The sequence below is a fragment of the Etheostoma spectabile genome, chromosome 1 (genome assembly GCF_008692095.1).
Source record: "Etheostoma spectabile isolate EspeVRDwgs_2016 chromosome 1, UIUC_Espe_1.0, whole genome shotgun sequence".
Classification (NCBI taxonomy): Eukaryota; Metazoa; Chordata; class Actinopteri; order Perciformes; family Percidae; genus Etheostoma; species Etheostoma spectabile.
In genome coordinates this window covers 5,467,330-5,486,085 of record NC_045733.1, presented here as the reverse complement: position 1 = coordinate 5,486,085, position 18,756 = coordinate 5,467,330, and the positions used below count along the sequence as shown (strand labels likewise).

Sequence of the window (18,756 nt, the reverse complement as noted above, 5' to 3'; positions counted from 1 at the left end):
CAGCACAATTTCCTTTAAAACCAAGACAAAAGGGCAACTTTTGCTATTTAAACGGCGCTTTCGTTTGAACGTGATTAAACTCGGTTGCTCTGACGTAAGCGAGATTGTCCCGTAGGTGAGTCTCGCGCAGCCAGCCGGCTTCCCTCCTCTTCCTCTTGCGCCCCTCCTGCCTGCATTCGTGAAAAGATACGATGACATCGCTCGCGCTCGCTGTCATCATCATCATCAGCGCCGCCCTGTAGAGAGAGAGAGAGAGAGCGAGCCCCCCCCCCTCCCCACCTAACAACAACCCCATCCCCGCAGGCTCGAGCACAACGACCCCACCCCCCAACCCCCTCTGAGAGAGGAGACGGAGCGAGAGAGGCACATACAGAGTCCGCGGAGAAAAGACCGTTTCGGGATCCCGGCTCTGTTTTGCCCTCAATCCGGGCCTAATGCTGTAGCAGACAGCGCAGGAGGAGAGCTCGAGTGAGAGACAACGCACTGATTGAGAGTCGGTGAGGGACAGGGCGGACCGGAGAGACGACGGGAGTGCTCATTCGTTTGGAAACATGGGATGTACACTGAGCGCCGAGGAGCGCGCTGCTCTGGACCGGAGCAAGGCCATCGAGAAAAACCTGAAGGAGGACGGGGTGGTCGCCGCCAAGGACGTCAAACTGCTTCTGCTCGGTAAGAGATGAGCCTCTCCGGGGCCGCGGGGCTGCTGCGCCTCGGCGCGGCACGGCTCGGTTTAGTTGTGGTGGGACTGCATGGGGCGGAGGTGCTCTCCGTGGTACTGATTTCATTGCCGGCTCTCACTCTGCCCTCCGTTCTTTACAGGCGGCGGAGAGTCCGGTAAAAGCACCATCGTCAAACAGATGAAGTAAGTGGCTCTTTTTTTTTTTTTTTGCTTATCTTAACCCGCTCCGACTCAGCCAGAGTCAAAGGCCCGAGATTGCGCCTCCCATATCTGTGCTAAGGCAGGTTGAGCCGCCATGTTTCGAGAGGCCGTAGCCCCGGAGGAGTGCCGGTGACTCGAGCACCTCCTGCAGACAGACGGCTGAGGAGGCCGCCCCGGTGCGTGCCAGGGTGCTGTCCATTCCCTGGGTGCTGAAATGTGGTTAACGAGGGTTTTACTGACTACAGGGAGTGTGCGACTAGGGATATGTGGTTGTTGTTCTTCCGTGCGTGTGCGCGCGCGCGTGTATGTGAGTCTGTGTGCGCGCGCGTGTGTATTACATTGAGGTCACTACAGCTCCATTAGTGAATACCTCTGCTTTTAATCTTAATGGCTTTAAGTGCCCGATATCGCCTGGAGTACTTTGCCTATAAAGCGGATTTACGCAGAAATATGGCTTCTAAAACCGCATCTAAACCTTCCCGTCTAAGCTAAATCACTCTTTGATTTTTTTTTAAATCACTGTTTTTGTTTTCTCTAAACCTCTTAGTTAAGTTTCTAGATGTTTCAGTGCGGAAAAGCCACGGCCCATTGTATATTTTTCCTCTTCATTTGAAACATCTCTCCCAGTGTTTGTGGGCAGCAGTGTTACTCCCGGCCTCCGTCCGGCTCACCGCATCCCGGCCTGCAGTGCACTGACTGCACCCTCCCTCCCTCTCGCCTTTCTTCCCTCCATGCCTTGCTTCCTCCTCTTCTCTTCACCTCATTATCCTCCCTGTGGTCTCTGGTTATCCATAACTCACTGCTGTACCATGAACACAAGACAGTGGGCCAAAATAGTGTTTACAGATACTTTCCAGGGTTTTATTTTAGCCGAAGTAAGCAGCAGATGGATGGGTTTTACTACACCGTGTGTCATAAAGTTTAGGTATTGGAGGCTAAGTTTAGCATGTTTTCCTGTGATATGTTCACTCATCATAAACACATGATGTAGGCTACTGGTTAGAATACAGGTTGAGAGTTTCATTTTGTGTAATTCAGGCATGGATGTGGTGGTTTTATAATTGCAATTGCAAATGTGATTGCTGTGTGTGTGTGTGTGTGTGTGTGTGTGTGTGTGTATATGTGTGTGTGTGTGTGTGTGTGTGTGTGTATGTTGTGTGTGTGTGTGTGTTTTCACCATTTTAAAAACCTTAAAATATTCAGAATATGTAACTTATAATAATTGAATCCCATAGCTGGAAAGATGTATACATAAAGTAGATTTGGGATTTGGATTACACTACTTCATTGAGGGTGATGTAGTACTGCAGAAATGTCAGTGGTATCTATTTTTTACACTTTTTTGCAAAACCAATCAGTTTCATCCATTGCGCGTGCTATATATAGAGCTGAAACAATGAGTCCCTAAAATTAAGAATTAATCTGCAACCATTTTGATAACCTCCAAATCAATTCAGTCATTTTTAATAAAGCAACAATTCCCTGCTTCTGACTTTATTAAATGTGAATATTTACGTGTTTTATTACTTCTCCATGATATTAAGTTGAATATCATTGAGTTATGGACTGTTGGTTTGACAAAATGACAGATTTGAAGATTTCCACTTCAGCTTTGTGAAAATGTGTGTGTGTGTGTTTTTTTCACTACTTTTCTAAATTCTTCATAGACCAAGTATTGATATAATGAAAAAGTAATCAGCAATTAAATCACTAAGGAATACGTTTGATGGTTCCCGCTTTAAGTGCATATTAATTTAAACTTCTGTCTTTGGCTTGTGAGGCCCACACACATTTTGCATACAATGAATGCACAAAATATAAAATATAAAATGAAAACACCTCCTCCCCCCAAGCACCAAGACACTGACACATCCCTCACCTAGAACAATTGATTAATGAATTACTTTATTGACAGAAAAAATAAGCTGCAAGTATTGTCCTGATTGAATGATTGCTTGAGTCATAGTGTTAAGTAGTTTTGTTTCCCAAACATTCTCTGGTTCTTAAATGTGAGGATTTGATGCTTTTCTTAGTCTTACATGATAGTAAAGTCAATCTCTTTGGAACAGTTGGTCAGAAAAATTAGGACATTTGAAGACATGTCCTTGAGCTGTGGAAAAAAAGTGCATTTTTTACTATTTTCGCATATTTTATAGACAAACCGATTAATCGGCACATTAATTGCTAATAAAAATGAACCGTTAGTTGCAGCCCTAAATTATTTTACATCCTTTGCTGAGTGAAACAACACATTTGCTCCTTCCTCCTAAAGGTCAATGTTGTATTTCCTAAAACTGTTCATATTTAGGATATAAGTGAAGGTGGCCACTGCTTCCCCTTTTCATAACAAGCACTGGTGAAGTGATTTTGCTAATTTTGCTAAATTTTGCTAATCCTTAATGCCTTATTTATTTTCCTTATCAAACATCAATGACTGACCACAATGGAGGTAAAGAGAAGCTGCTGGAGTTTAAATGTGTCAGGAGGTTATGACGCCTATATTTTACAGCTTCAGTCAGGGTGAGGGTGTGATGATGGCTAACTGAAGGTTTGCAGTGCACTGTGCCGTACTAAATGTAACAGTACAGTTCTGTGTGGTGTGATTGATTGGTGCTCTGACTGATTCCACTAATAAATTATGAATGGCTTAAATATCACATTACTATCCAATTACAGATCACACACTGAGTCTGTGATCAATTCCCATCCCATTATACAGTGACACACTTAAAGATGCATTTTAGATAGAGATGGCAGGATGAAGGGAGAAAGGAATATAATTTTGTTTAATGCCAAGAAACATCTGACACACACACACACACACACCACACACACATACACACATACACACACACACACACACACACACACACACACACACACACACACACACACACACACACACACACACACACACACACACACACAAAAGATAAACCTCTGCCAGAACATTGGGACTCTTATCGTAAAAAAGACAATAATTCAGGTCTGCAGGAACATATGGATATGTGTGACTATTCTCTTTAGTCCATGCTTGTGTTTTTGTGTTAATATCTGTGTGCACTTGCAGGATTATCCATGAAGATGGCTTTTCTGGGGATGATGTGAAGCAGTATAAGCCTGTGGTCTACAGCAACACCATCCAGAGCTTGGCGGCCATCCTCCGAGCCATGGACTCACTGGGCATCGAGTTTGGAGACAAGGATAGAAAAGTCAGTCTCACAGTTACCCTCCAACTGAAATGTTCACCTACAGACGGCTGAGAAACTGATATTTTATTTATGTTTATTAGTTATTGAAATCCTATAATGCCAAATCATGGCTTGAGAATAATCAGAAGATTGTTTAATGTGACAAATCACACTATCTGCTTGGGTTAAGGCATCTAGTTGATGTCCCTCACATGGACTTGATGATAGTCAAACTGGAACTGTCATTTAAAGAAATCAGGAATCTTAAACCACAATACCTGTACAACAGCTAATTAAAAAGAAATCCACAATATCATGTTTTTCCTCTTTCCCTGATCTTATGAAATGTATCCATTCAGGCGGATGCTAAGCTGGTGTGCGATGTGGTCAGTCGTATGGAGGACACAGAGCCATACTCTGCAGAGCTTCTTACTGCTATGAAGCGTGTGTGGACTGATGCTGGGACTCAGGAGTGCTTCAGCCGTGCCCGGGAATACCAACTCAACGACTCTGCTCAATAGTAAGTGCAGATATAGACTGTAAGAACCCATATTTGCAAAAATAGCCACCCATTCTCTATTTCACATTCTTCTTGATCTTTGTCGTTATCAGCTACCTGGACAGTCTAGACCGGATCGGGGCGGCAGACTACCAGCCCACAGAGCAGGATATCCTGAGAACCCGAGTGAAGACTACCGGTATCGTCGAAACCCACTTCACCTTCAAAAACCTCCATTTCAGGTAGTGTACATTTAGCTCACAACAACTTGGCCTTTGTCGTTGCCATTTTGTGCAGGATTAAGTTCAGGGATTACAGCTCTTGGTCTGAATTGACTTCTTGCACTTTTTCCAGGCTGTTTGACGTGGGGGGTCAGAGATCAGAGAGGAAGAAGTGGATCCACTGCTTTGAAGATGTGACTGCCATTATCTTCTGCGTTGCTCTGAGTGGATACGACCAGGTGCTCCATGAAGATGAAACAACTGTAAGTGTGACTCAGTTAATTCAGTCTGAATCCCTGTGATGCACAAATCACGGTGGGACATTGACTAATGTAAAACGCGTCCTGGTTGGACATATGTGTTACATGTTATAACTGCAACATCACCTGTCGGATTCTGGACGGGGACCTTTGATGTATTGATATCATTACTTTGGACCTTTGTCTCTTCCCCTCTCTATACTGTTACCTATCTATTAAAGGCTAATGCCAGAAAAAAAGTATCTTATAGGTTGATAGTTACAGATTTACAACGCCAGTGCATTTTTTTTGTCTTTATTTACGTATTAATATTCATAGCTTCACTCAAGTCAAGTCAAACATAGTTATAGAACATACATTCTTATTCATATGTCCAGCATGCAATTTGTCATTTTTTTACAGGGAGTACTAAGTAAGTAAGTAAGTATTTAGAGAATATTTAGATCCAAGATAAAACTAACCAAAGGGCGGGACTCAGAGAAAAAAAAATCCATTTACAAATCTGCTACTTCAGCACCACGGACAGCACCATGGATTTATCAATACACAGTTAGGCCACTAATATTTCAGGGTCATGGTCGGGCCACAGATTCTAACTTGCACAAACCTCAGTCCAATCAATGAGCAGACTAGACTAACATATTCAACCAAACTCTCTGCTACTATGGGATGGAGAGGGTAGCGTAATAGGTTAACATTTAACATTTAGGTCATTTTTCAAACAATGGGAATGGCATCCCAACGCATATCACCAATATGTTACAATTTGTCTCAGAAGGTTTCGCAATCTGTACAAGAAACTATCTTTAGACCCTTGATTTAAAAAACAAAAAATGCCCTGGGGAGGGAGAAACCCCATAAAAAGCAACAGAAAAGGGGCCTTCTTTTAGTACAGACAGTAAAACTACCACTGCTACTACTTATAATAAACTGTAAAATCATTTATTTATTAATTTAACAATTTTTAAATTGTTGATTACCTATTTTATCTATTTCTTCATTGGTCAGCCAGGTGCTTGTGGTTAGGGTTTAATAATATTTTAATTGTGTATTTGTTCTGTTTTTCATTTATAATAATGAAACAAACTTTGAAAGATGAATGTATAAAATCCCAGTTGCTTTCCACAGACAATCACTTTGGTATTTATCAGTTACACATGAAGCAATTAGCTGTTGCTGACTGCCGTTTGAAGTTATTCTTCTCCAGGCCCTCTCCTCACACCAACACCAACCACAAATGTATTCTTCCTGCAGAACCGCATGCATGAGTCCCTCATGCTTTTTGACTCCATCTGTAACAACAAGTTCTTCATCGACACCTCCATCATCCTCTTCCTCAACAAGAAGGATCTGTTTGGTGAAAAGATCAAGAAGTCACCGCTGACGATCTGTTTTCCAGAATACACAGGTGAGTATCATTCTTGTAAGCAGAGCTGCTTCACAAGCAAAATGATGAGTGTTGGCGCTTCATGCTCACTGTGTTTCTCTCTCTCTCTCTGTTTCCTCCTTTTATCTCCAGGTGCTAATACTTATGATGATGCTACTGCATATATTCAGGTTCAGTTTGAGAGTAAGAGCCGCTCTCCAATAAGGAGATCTACTGTCACCTGACCTGTGCCACAGACACAGGAAACATCCAGGTAGTGTTTGATGCCGTCACTGACATCATTATTGCAAACAACCTTAGAGGGTGTGGCTTATACTGAGGCCTGGCCAAGCACAGAGGTTGTCATGGAGAGTATGAGGTGTTAATAATGATAATTTTGATGATACTTAAACACATAAATACGTAATTCTACACGTCCAAATGGACCCAAAGAGCTGCCGTTCGACACCACACTGGATTATTGCCATGATTTGTTCCCTTCCACTCATTTTGATTTCAGTATACAACCCCAAATTTTGTCTTATAAAAATGTGTTTTTGAGCTGAATGTTTCATGTTTAGTTGATGACTGTGTCAACAACTGGGAAGGTCAGAAGGGGCAGCTCCAGGGTTGTATTCAGCTGGAGCCTCGTTTTACAAAAGAAATACAACGCGAGGAGTGTGCAATGTCATTTTTAACCACAGCGTGGACTATAGTCCCATTCTTTACGTGACATTTTTATGTGGTTTTATATGTAAGTCTCGAGGCATTTATATCTAAACTGAATATAGCCAGTTGTGCTCCGTTTGAAGAGCTGCTGTGTGTATGAAGGTGGAGTTGATGATGATGATGTTGGGGAGGTGCTGTACTTGTGGCTGAGGCTCATGGCTGGAAAGCAGGCTATTTTAACTTTCAGAAGGGACAAAGCTCTTCTCTCCTTCAGACCCACACATGACTGAGTAGCCTGCAGGTCATTCCCACTCTCTATTTTCTCTTTTACTTTAAAACATAATGAGAGGATTCTTCTGTTCAGAGTGGCTGCCCATTTCCATTGGCCTCCTGTAGCGGGAGGAAATCAGCCAATGATATCTAAAAAAAACAAACAAACGTCATATCGGTGCCAACCATCTAAGAACAGAGTAGGATCAGAAATCATAGTTCATGTTCATACTATCAAATATTATTTAAGTAACAGATTATTATCAAATTATTTTTATTAAGCTTCATGACCTACATGCCTCCTCCTACCTCCTGAAATCCCGTGCCACATATTTATTTCCTGAAATGAAAAACTGAGGTACACTGACACCTGTCTACAGTTCAGAGGGTAGAAAGCAGCCCTCCAATGACATCTTGTTCTCTGTGTGGGGCTTTACCCTTCGATGTGAATCTGTTTAGCAGTAGAAGACTGCACGAGAACAAGATCATTTGAGGCAGCCTGTCTGGGGAGTTGTGGGTTTTTCCGACCCTCTTCTCCACTGATCGGTAAACAGGGAACCATTATCCCCCCCCGTCTGTCACATTTCTCTTTTCACAGAGAAAAAGTACAGCGCTCCATTTTCCCCTGTGCACCCAGAAATTCATCTTCCCATCCCTGTATACTCTTATCACATATCAGTCCCCATATCCTATCTCCATTTTCACCTTAAAAGCACCGTACTGTATATATATTATGATTATACCAGATTTTTTTTTTTTTACTGTGAATGTTTTTGTGCTGCACCCCGTCCTATTTGGTAGTTTATTGGTTGCTCTCATGTGGAATGTTTGTGCTGAGCCAATCGAATGTTGTGTTTACATTAAAGCCACACTTTTCCTAACTATTTCCATTTGTGGTCTGAGTCTGATTACACTAACAAAGGTAAGAGGGTTGATGACAAACTGTATGCTCCCGGTGCAACCTCCCAGCCAAAGTTTGGACCAGGAACTTAGGCTGAACATTATGAAAATGGCCCACTTTTAATGCTTCATTGCCTGGTGAACACAGCTTTGTATTTAGTGTCAGAAATATGTATAAAAAGATTGTTACAGGTCTTGCATGGCAATAGGGCAGCACTTCATGAAATATGGCTGATGGCAGGGATCAGAGGCATTGCAGAGCGGCTCTCAATTTATTAGGTTAAATGTGTTTCATCATCACCGACAAGGAGCTATTCATATATTGAATGACTAGGCTGGATCAGCTGCCTGACCTGCTTTCAGTTTAATGGGTACAATGTTCATTACTGACATTTCACTGACAGCCACAGAGCTCCACTCCTCAGTCCCAGGGTGTCCTCATTTCTCAGAGCCAGCTACAGGTTAAAAGGCTGGGACTCCCCGAACAATTACACCTTTTAATCACACATTTAAGAGAATACTTGCACATTTGACAGATTATTTATCTCAAATAGTACACCATCTCTTCCATGTTAACCCCAAACCATGGCCCTAACAGCTGAGCTGGGCGTGGAGCAGAAGGCAGAGTCTGAAAACCTGTCTGAAATCTCCAGTATGAGCATTTTTGTTTCAGAAAAAAAAGAAATCCCCAGCCATTTAGCCCTGTGCCCTGCCCCGCCCCAAACCCATTTACATAAACATGGATTAAACCTGGATTGTGCAGAGCTCTTCAGTGAAAAAAAGCATCACAAGGTGGGTACTGCAAGGCAATCACTGTTAACCAGTGGAGTGGTTCATGAGTTACAGTCGCAGTCTCTTGATATCTTCACTTCTGAAGTCAACACGCAGCGCTAGAACCTGACGCACTTCCGCCGGGGTCAGCCGCCACGTCAGGGGCCCAGAGTTTGGGCCCCAGTAATCCAAGATCTCAGTTACCTGTAGTACAAATAGGTACATGTGAGTAAACCAGGAGGAAGTAACCATATCCTTTACCTAAATATGTCAAAATAGCAATACTATACTGTGAAAATGACTAGTATCATGAGCAAAATGTATTTCAAAAAGTAACAGTATTCACAATGCAGAACATTGCCGCTGTTATGTATTATATTACTGGATTCTTTTCCCATTTATAAATTAATGTGTAATTGGCATTAGCATTTTTTTTTGGGAGGGGGGGGGGGTTCCAACAAAGGGCCCAGGCCTGATATAATCTATCCTGCATCTACAGACCCCAAGGCTGCCTGGATGCCCCATTTTACAGCTGGAGTTGGTTGAGGTGGAGCTAATTTAACTGCTTTATATCTTCTCAGTAGTAATTTTTTGACAATGCATCATATTATATAACTAGTAACTAAAGCTGTCAGATAAATGTAATGGACTAAAAAATACAATATTTCCAATTGCAATGTAATGAAGTAGAAGTATAAAGTAGCATAAAATGGAAATACTCAAGTATCTCAAAACTGTACTGGAGTAAATATACTTAGTTACATTCCACCACTGACAATAACTGCCATAAACATAAAATAATTATGTGTGTAAAATGATCTAAATTACCCGCTCCAGGTTGAGGATGGTGGCCATTTGTGTGAGACGAGCAAACTTATCCCTGATGGTCCAGGTGGTTACGGTGGTGAGGTACGCCACAAGAGACCGAAGCTCTTTATCGAACTGGAGCCCTCCGAGCTACAACAGAAACAGTGGATGGACTTTATGTTGTAGAAAGTATAAACAGTTGTATAAACAGTTATTTAGAAGTTTCCTGAAAACACTCTGCTCAAATTAGAAAAATGCTCTTGTGACAATAAGGGAGCAGGCTCTCCTGCAGGCCTTTCTGGACTCATTAATAAATCTTTGCCTGAGGCCTTGCATCACATGTTAGTGATGTGATGCAATGTGATGCAGAGGGTGCTCGGTGCCACCTTGTGGCCGAGGTCAGCTCCTCACCCTGCTGAATGAACATTTGAGGACGGTCTTCTCCATTTCAATGGCTATCAAGCTGGTCATCAGGCTGGTCAGTATGTCGTAGATGACAGGAGACTGGGCCGTCTGGTGAGGGGACACAGAGAAGTTAAAAAAATAAGTAAAAGGAAAGGGGACACACTCACTCACTTTGGAGTCATAGCTGAAATGTTACCTTGAACTCTGCCATGAGCTGCTCCAAGTTAACGATGAGCGGCTGCACCCAGGGATCATTAGCTTCATAATCATTAAACTCCTCCTGGGAGGAACACCAGCTGTTACAGCAACATGTTTTATGGACTCTGGTTTATTTTTGTTCACTGTTCTGAAACCTTTACCTCTTCTATGTTGTGTGAGATGGACAGGAAGCTGCTGATCCAGGGTTTGACCTGAGGCTTTATGGCTGTTGTGTTTAACTCAGTCAGGCCCTCCTGTGAAATAAAACCATATCAGAGTATGACATTTTTGCCACTCAGTGGCAAGAGGTTTTCATTTTTCCTCATTCAAATGACACCCTTAAATTTGAATTAATTTGTCTATTTACATAAAGTAAATCTGTCACTCTAACCCTATAAAAACACACAGAAAGATTTGTTCCCCGACTGAAGTAGCATTATCTGCTTTTGTATTTTTTGCTGTTTTTGTTACTGTTCTTTCATGTTTAATATCTTAGACCCCCTTGTAACTTTTTTCTGATATATTTTACCGGTTTTGAATTTTTCTTTTAATTGTTTTTATGTAAAGCCCTTTGAATTGCCCTGTTGTTGAAATGTGCTATACAAGTAAAGCTGCCATGCCATTCCTGTTGTGTAGCACCTACTGTTAATACACAGTTCTCAGCATTGATCAATGTGTGTCTCTCCAACCTGTAAGAGATCCTTGAACTTGGCAGATGTGTTGACGAGGTCGGACAAACAACTTTCAATCTTGGCTTGTTCTCCGGAGCCGGCGCCCTGATTAAACAGCTTGGAGCAGTCATTCTGAGAGGCAAAAAAGAAGAAGAGGAACATCGCCAAACAATGAGGTCAACTATTAGTGACAAGATGAATAGAAGAGATGAGGATGTGCTAGCACATGTGAAACTTACCTCAAGGTTTCTCTTTAAAGTCGTGATGTACTCACTACACACCTCAACGTTGTTCAGAGTCACCTGAAATGGAAAGAAAGAAAAAAAAAACAATGGTTCAGTAGGATTCAGGGCAACTCTTTCTCTGAAAATATAGTCTGCAGAATTATTTGAGCCTCGAACCTTTTAAGTGTTTCTTGATTTTACTTTTACCTTTAGACAAATTGGTCAAAAAGGTTTTTGAAGTCATGCTTCCTTTAGCTAGGAGCCATTTAAAAAAATGAAAGCACTACTTACATCACTTAAATCAGGAGAAGGGTTATTCATGCATTTCAATCCAGAGTTTAGTAACTGCTGCTATATATATATATATATATATATATATATATATATATATATATATATATCATAGTCTTTTTAACAATTTCTAAGAGATACTGGCTGAGAGCGAGGTGGGGATATGTGTATGTGTGTGTGTGTGTGTGTGTTTGTCTAATCGTCTTACCAGAAATGCAGCCTTGGCGTGTTCAGCGCTCTCGATGCCCATCGTGTTGAACTTCCCCTGCTGTAAGCTGCTCTGCATCAGGCTGACCGCACTGCTGACGCCACGCTGGATGTCCTGAAGCGTCGTAGCCGGGAAGCCCTGCCGCAGCTTATTATATAACACCTCCCTGCCAGGTGGAGAGAGATGGGAAAAGAAGAGAAACATACATGCATGAGAACTGAAGAAGTGTATTAAAATAAATAAATAAATAAATAAATAAAACAAAAGAAGAAAAATAAATATGTCAACTGGAAAGTGAAAGAGTGAGCACCTGAAGTCAGACTCCAGCACAGAGTTAGCGTGATTGATCATGGCACAGAGGCAGTCGATGCTGGAGCTGGATAAAGCTCTACTGATGCACTTCTTCACAATGTAGAAACAGTCGTCCACCATGCTGGAGGTCAGCTGACCCTTTTCATATGTATCCATAGCAACAGCCTGAGGAGGAAAATGTATTCTATTCAAACTGAATTCAATATGCTCTAATGAGTAAATATTACATTATGTGTGTTGAATACACTGTTTTCCCTAAATGTTCAACACTTGAATTACCTCTACTGCAGTGATAACAATTTCATGGCATATTTATATCAAAATCTGTTATTTTTAAAAAGGGCCAAATGGTTATTGTGAGAGTAGTTAAAACAATAAAAAATGAGCTTCAAAATTTAAAAAAGGATCAGAATCAATACGGCAGAACAAAAAAAGACAGTTTTTTTTATTTCCACACATTATTTTTCCTCGTCAAAATCTGGTGCTTGCATTACCCACAATGCCACTCTAAAAGCCTGCAGAGTGGGCAACAGCGGTCGCTTTAAGATTATTTTGTCAAATATTAAAATACGATATAAAATGGAGTCATTTACCTTGTTGACAGACTCTCTCATGTAGTACTCTTCCATTGGAATATAGTAACCGATCAGCTCCTGCATCATCCTGCTAAGCAAGCAGTGTTTCAGTAGCTTCTCAGTGTTCTGCTGATGCTCTGGGTTTTCCCAAAAATGTACAAACAAATTGGTATTTTAGATGGATAGAAAGTTTTTTAGCTCCACATCTCAAAAAGGCATTCGTGCATGCATTACCACATGTTACTGTAAAACTACCCTGTGTGACGCTATGAGCATCCCCAATTTCAAAGTCGGCCAGCATACGACGGCGTAAGAAGCGCAGGTAAAGCTCCGCCCTTGCGTTCATCAGGCTTACTTCAGTCAGTACAGGGTCCAGCTCTCTGTTCATACGAGACAGATGTGTAACCAAAAACACCTAAGAGAAAATAATAGAGGAGAACAGGACGTTGCCGAGACAAACCTGGGCTCGATCCCTTCTCCCGGTACGCTCTTCATCATGCTGCTCTGAACGACCTGAAACTACAGGAGGGATACAAGTTCACATATATGCATTAAAAACACCTGCATGCAGTTCAGATGGAATGCACACCTTGTTGTGGAATCCTCTCTGCTGTATAAACCTGTCGACTATTTTCTGGGCCTGTCGGTCACACTCCTGCTGCAGGTGAGTGATGAGCGTGTACAAATGCCCTGGACCGTAATATGTCTCTACTATGGGCTGATGAGTCTCAACGACACGAGCGATACCTGTAATCACACACCAAAGCGTTAGGAGTTCATCCCGTGCAAACAACGGCATATGTACACAGACGGAGAGCATCAGGCCTGTTTTCTCACCTTCCAGCAGCAGCGTCAGAGTGTCTGCAAATACCAGCGGTGCTCTCTTCTCGCCCAGATCTCCACCTGAAGCCAAGAGCAGGTTCTCCTCAGCTTTGGAAGAAAGCTGTGAGAACATGAATATGTTAAAAAAACAGAAAAAAAAAAAAAAAAAAAAAAATCAGACATGACATATCTGCAACTATTTCTGTGCAAAAAACAAAGATACCTTAAGAGATCTATATTCATTATCCACATGTAATTACAGAGTGGCAACATTCTATTAATTGAAGTATTTAGCTGAAACTCTTAAACTAAATAGAACGAGTGCATCAGGAAGGAATTTGTTTCATAAAATTTACAAGCAACAACCAATAAATAATGAAAATGTTTTACCAGAGTGAATAATAGAAAGCAAATACCTCAACCAAGGTCTATTATTTTTTTTTTTTTTTAGAAATTTCAAAACTGCATCTGGATCCAAAATCTTCATTTGATCTTCATCAAATTATACACCGTGATCCAAGGAATATATGTGCCAATAGTATTTAAATCAAGTTAAGCCCCCCCCCAAAAAAAGTACCAACTCTTTCTTCGTCAGCATACCATCATTCCACCAAAGTTAATTAAAGTTCTTGAGAAAAACTCAGTAAGGTGACCGACCAGTGCAAACAAGCTACAACAGCCCCAAACACTGACCAGTCACCAGATAGTTTGTTAACACAGAACCATCTGTTAAGTCATTGTCATTGCTTGGAAAAGGGACGGCACGTTCGCCATTGATGTTTTGAATGAACAGCCGTGGCCGTCACAAACACTAAGCCTCGGCCAGCTCCTCACCTGACGCTGATTGGTCCGGTATGCTGCTGTTCGGACACAAACGCATTGTGGCCTCACAAGATGGATTTTTGTGTGATATGCAATTCTCGTGTGATATTGCATCAAATACAGAAACTACGAAAAGTGGTTTGTAGAACAGAGAGAGAGAGATAGATACAAGCACTACATTTCAGGATCCACTTTAAAATTATTTTATTTTTATTTTAAATGCCTCAATGGTCTTGCCCCACCCTGTAACTCTGAACTGCTGCACCCTTATACACCTATCTCTTAGGTCAGCTGATCAACTGCTCCTGAGTGTCCCCAAAACTAAGCTTAACCCTTGTGTTGTCCTTGGGTCAAATTGACCCGTTTTCAGTTAATTTTTTATTTTTTTTGTCACAAAAAATAGGCCTTTGGACAAAACACCAACAACGTCAAAAAAAAAGTACCCACAACATTGAAAAAGTGACAAAAATGTTGGAAAAAGCAATAACAACGTTGAAAAAAAGTAATCATAGTTGACGCAAAGACAACACAAGGGTTAAGCTCAAATTGACTGTGTCTTTGCCGTTGTATGGAGTGCGGCTCCTAAATTGTGGAATGATCTACCTCTGTACGGTCTGTGTTTAAATCTCTTCTTAAAACCCACCTCATCCTCTTTGTATTGTATTTTATGCCTTGTGAGTTGTGTATTTCATTTATTCTCCTGTACAGCACTTTGGTCCATTGTGGATGTTTTAAAGTGCTCTACAAATAAAGTTAGCTAATGATGATGCTGATGATGTAGCGCTTTGGCCGACCACTCAGACACAAAAAAAAAGAAGCACAAACAGCATTAAAAACAAAACTTACCTGACTGCAGAGATATTGGCCAAAACGGACGAGGCCCTGCTGGTGGAGGCCCAACAGAGGAAAGATCTTGAAAAACCTTTCCACTTGTGCAAGGTTGACTGCTGCAACAGCTTCATCCAGCTTTTCAGCAACGATAATCTTAAGTTTCTGCTCTGCCTCCTGCAGCATTAACAGACTGGCATCCACAGTACTGCCTGGGGAGACATCATGCATTCGCAGAGTTACAGTGCAAGCCTAGACGTATATTGTATCTATTTTACAGCTGATTTATAATGCTACATAGAGTTCAGTAAGAACTGTTTTTTTTTTTCATGAAAAACTGTAATCCTATAATGATCTGACTAAATCATTGTCAAAATGTTCCGAAAACAAATAGGATTACAGTACTTCTTCACTGCAGTGTAAGACTGATTACTGAGCAATGCACTATGCCAGAGAACTAGAAGCCTCGTACTTTCTTCTCCCTGCCTGCTCAGCTCAATAACCGACTGGTCCAGAGAGAGGTATCGATGGATGTGAGCAGCAGCCTGCTCATAATCTTCATTATGTAGAGCCGTCTGCACGCCGTCTGTGCAGAACTTTAGATCGAGGATATCGTCGGCACGCTGGATGACGTTATACAGCCGTGTCTACAAAAATAAAACAAGATACACACTTTAAGATCCAGTACAACATTCTTGTAATTAACACGACTTATAAACAAATTGAATAAAACCTCTTATACACTGCTGAAAATTATACGTTTTGCAGAAGTGTTTTTGTCATTGTGTATTTACTTTTGCGAGGTCTAGCTGTCTGACTTTGCGGCTGACATTTTCAGCCAGACTGCAGGTAAATGTGATCATGCCTGACAGCTGACTGGCGTCTCCTTCAATCAACTGTAGGTTGGGCCTATAAAGCACAGAGACAGCATTTTGTACAACAGAGAACATATTCTTGTTGAACACAAACTGTGTTGGTTTTTTAAACTACACTGATCTGTACAAACTGTACCCCATCCTCTGCAGCGCCAGCATCTTTGTGTGAATGGACCCCTCCTGCCCCACCAGTCTTTCCAGCTCAGAATCCACTTCTTTCTGTATTAGGAGAAAACAAGACATGTAATAAAGAATTACATGAAGAATATTAATGTTTTGATTTCAGTATCCTATACAAATACTGTGTAGTGCTTTACAACTTTAACATGTCTGTTTTTCTTTATTCAGTGTCCAACTGGCTTCATATTTTCCAACAAAACCTACATAAATGTTTTTAGGAAACCACATATATTGAGAAGTTATCTAGGCATGTAGATGTCATGTGATGTGATAGACGTGTCAATTATTAGAAAACATGGGATGTAAGTAGTTTCAGAGAAATAGGGTGAGTTGAATAACCTTGTAGCATTGACAGAACTCCAAAATTTTAGTGTATATGTTATTTGCTCTGTCAAGTAAGTTTTTTAGGATTTCTGAGCAACAATTTATTCCTAGCTTTTGTTGATGTGCTTGTATATCTGATGAACACGCCATTACCTACTGTCTACTGTGCACAAATGGCCCATGAATTCATTTTCTTTGAAGCCACTGTCCCATTTCTTCATTTGATTGCGTGATTGTGCTTGTGATCCTAAGATGATTTCTCAGATATACTTGTCAATCAATAAGACATATCTTGTAAAAGTCTCTAAACAGACGTTCATAACTGATGCACTAAGAGCCGAAAGGCCGGCTGGTTGACTTGTTCACTACCAACCAGCGGTCACACATGTTTAGCTAATCTCAGTCACAGAGAGCCCAAATGCCAACAACCACAACCAATTCTGCGGTCAAAATCCAACACTTCATGGTATTGAACTGTCCATTGTAGACAGACAGGTGTGTAGACAATGTTGCGTACCGTGCTAACTTAGCTGCTAACGTTACCCCTGTCTTCCGCCTTTTCCAGAAAATATTAGTAGCTCTAGCCTGCCCTGCAAATACAAGTCATTTGCTTAATTGTTTAATTTCCATTAAGCCAAAAAATTACAAAGTGGCGTTTTTGTTTTGAGCCAGCAGCATCCCGGAAGTTTACGTGATGGATGACGACAGTGAGTGTACACATCAAATAAACTGCTGTCAACGGTCGTTTATACAAACCTCCTCCGCGCAGAGTTGCTGGTAAACTCTCTCCAGGTCCTCCAGCTCCGTCAGGGCCGATATGGTCTCCATACTCACAGAAGACAGTGAGCCAGCGTCGCATTTTTTTGCTGCCACGGGTCCGCTGTCTGCCATCTTCCGCCACCGATACAGAACTTCAGGACCCGACAGGACCCCACGTCACAGGGGGGAAGTACACCCAGGGTTTAGCCTGTCAGGCAACACCTTTTCACAAGAAGTGAACTCCAGAGGAGACGAATTGCCACTTTGATTCAGAATTGTGAACCCAAACCTGACTGTAACGTTGTTCTTTACCATCTCTAACATAAACCCGCACATTAATATTTGTTGGTGGTGGGGGCTTGCTGTGGCAGCACAGAAACCTTACCTGATAAGTCCAATTCTCGGTAAATATACTCTCGTAATACGCATGCGTTGTACGTGTTTGCACTTAATCAGTGGAGGCAGTCACTCCCCGATGTAAGTCGAGTGCAGTTGAATAGCGTTTTGAGCTAACGTTAGCAATCAAACAGCCATAGATAGCTAAAACGTTTTTGAATTGACTGCTAGCTTAGCTACAAGCTAGAAATCAAACACAACAAAGGTTGTCACTTGAATGGTGTTTAGAGCCTAACCAGAGGCTCTGGTCGAGTGCAGATGTGAGTCGCGCATGCTCAGATTTAAACGGTTTACACTAACGCGTCATACTGAAATTTGTGAAATCCATGAAATAATAACCTTATTTCATTACAAACAATAACAGAAGATGGGAATCATTTCAAAAACGTTTTAGATATCTATGGTTGTTTGATTGCTAGGCAATAGCAATTGATAGCAATCAAACAACAAAAGCTGTCACTTGAATGGCGTTTTAAGCGAACGTTAGCAATCAAACAATCATAGATAGCTAAAACGTTTTTGAAATTATTTCCATCTTCTGTTTCATGGATTTCACAAATTTCAGTATGATACGTTATGCCGTAAACCGTTTAAATCTGAGCATGTGCGACTCAAATCTGCACTCGATTTACATCGGGTAGTGACAGATGGCAACAAAAGCCATTCATAGGCACTAGATGGAAGTGATTTTCTTTTAAAATGTTCATTCACGTAAATAAAAACAACAAATTAGCAGATCCCGGCTGATATTGGGCATGCTTTGCATGGCAGCTTCTTTATATTTTGCCTTAACCAGTTGTCCTGTGCTAACTGGTACCCTACCTCAGGTTTACTGTGATACAATTATACACACCATGTAAGTATCGTATAAATAACATGTATTAAAGCTAAATTTAAGAGAAGAATAATTCAAATTGAAACTGTTCTTTGGTTTTGGTTGTGTTGCATCTGCCTCAGAAACTTCTGCCACAATACCAAGGTTAATAGAATTTCATTTTTGGTTCTCAATGCATCAATTTACAATTTGTATTG

The 18,756-nt window shown here is 41.3% G+C and overlaps 2 protein-coding genes across 2 annotated transcripts; one reads left to right on the top strand and one right to left on the bottom strand.

Annotated features, from left to right (window-relative positions):
- The first annotated feature begins 253 nt into the window (after positions 1-253).
- gnao1b (guanine nucleotide binding protein (G protein), alpha activating activity polypeptide O, b) lies at positions 254-8,240 on the top strand. The gene is given in 9 exon segments (XM_032512694.1): positions 254-669; positions 820-862; positions 3,951-4,092; positions 4,431-4,591; positions 4,684-4,812; positions 4,925-5,054; positions 6,306-6,459; positions 6,571-6,630; positions 6,633-8,240. Coding segments are annotated over 9 exon segments (1,062 nt in total). The 5' UTR covers positions 254-551; the 3' UTR covers positions 6,758-8,240.
- Positions 8,241-8,500: 260 nt separating this feature from the next.
- Positions 8,501-17,709, bottom strand: cog4 (component of oligomeric golgi complex 4). Its single transcript, XM_032512683.1, has 19 exons — positions 17,326-17,709; positions 16,202-16,284; positions 15,985-16,099; positions 15,663-15,837; positions 15,209-15,402; positions 13,556-13,661; positions 13,308-13,465; positions 13,179-13,237; positions 12,974-13,098; positions 12,737-12,855; positions 12,142-12,308; positions 11,832-11,997; positions 11,348-11,410; positions 11,127-11,240; positions 10,599-10,691; positions 10,436-10,519; positions 10,246-10,347; positions 9,856-9,984; positions 8,501-9,231 (listed from the first exon to the last, which is right to left on the bottom strand). The coding sequence occupies exons 1-19, from the start codon at positions 17,458-17,460 to the stop codon at positions 9,097-9,099; spliced, it is 2,322 nt and encodes a 773-aa protein (XP_032368574.1). The 5' UTR covers positions 17,461-17,709; the 3' UTR covers positions 8,501-9,096.
- Positions 17,710-18,756: the final 1,047 nt, after the last annotated feature.

Bases quoted from the DNA above. Each gene is read 5' to 3' on its own strand.
- cog4 (XM_032512683.1), bottom strand. From the start codon at position 17,460: ATGGCAGACAGCGGACCCGTGGCAGCAAAAAAATGCGACGCTGGCTCA. The intron at 16,285-17,325 runs GTTTGTATAAAC...CTCCTAATACAG, and splicing joins AGCAACTCTGCGCGGAGGAG to AAAGAAGTGGATTCTGAGCT. The intron at 12,856-12,973 runs GTAGTTTTACAG...GGGAAAACCCAG, and splicing joins TGCTCATAGCGTCACACAGG to AGCATCAGCAGAACACTGAG.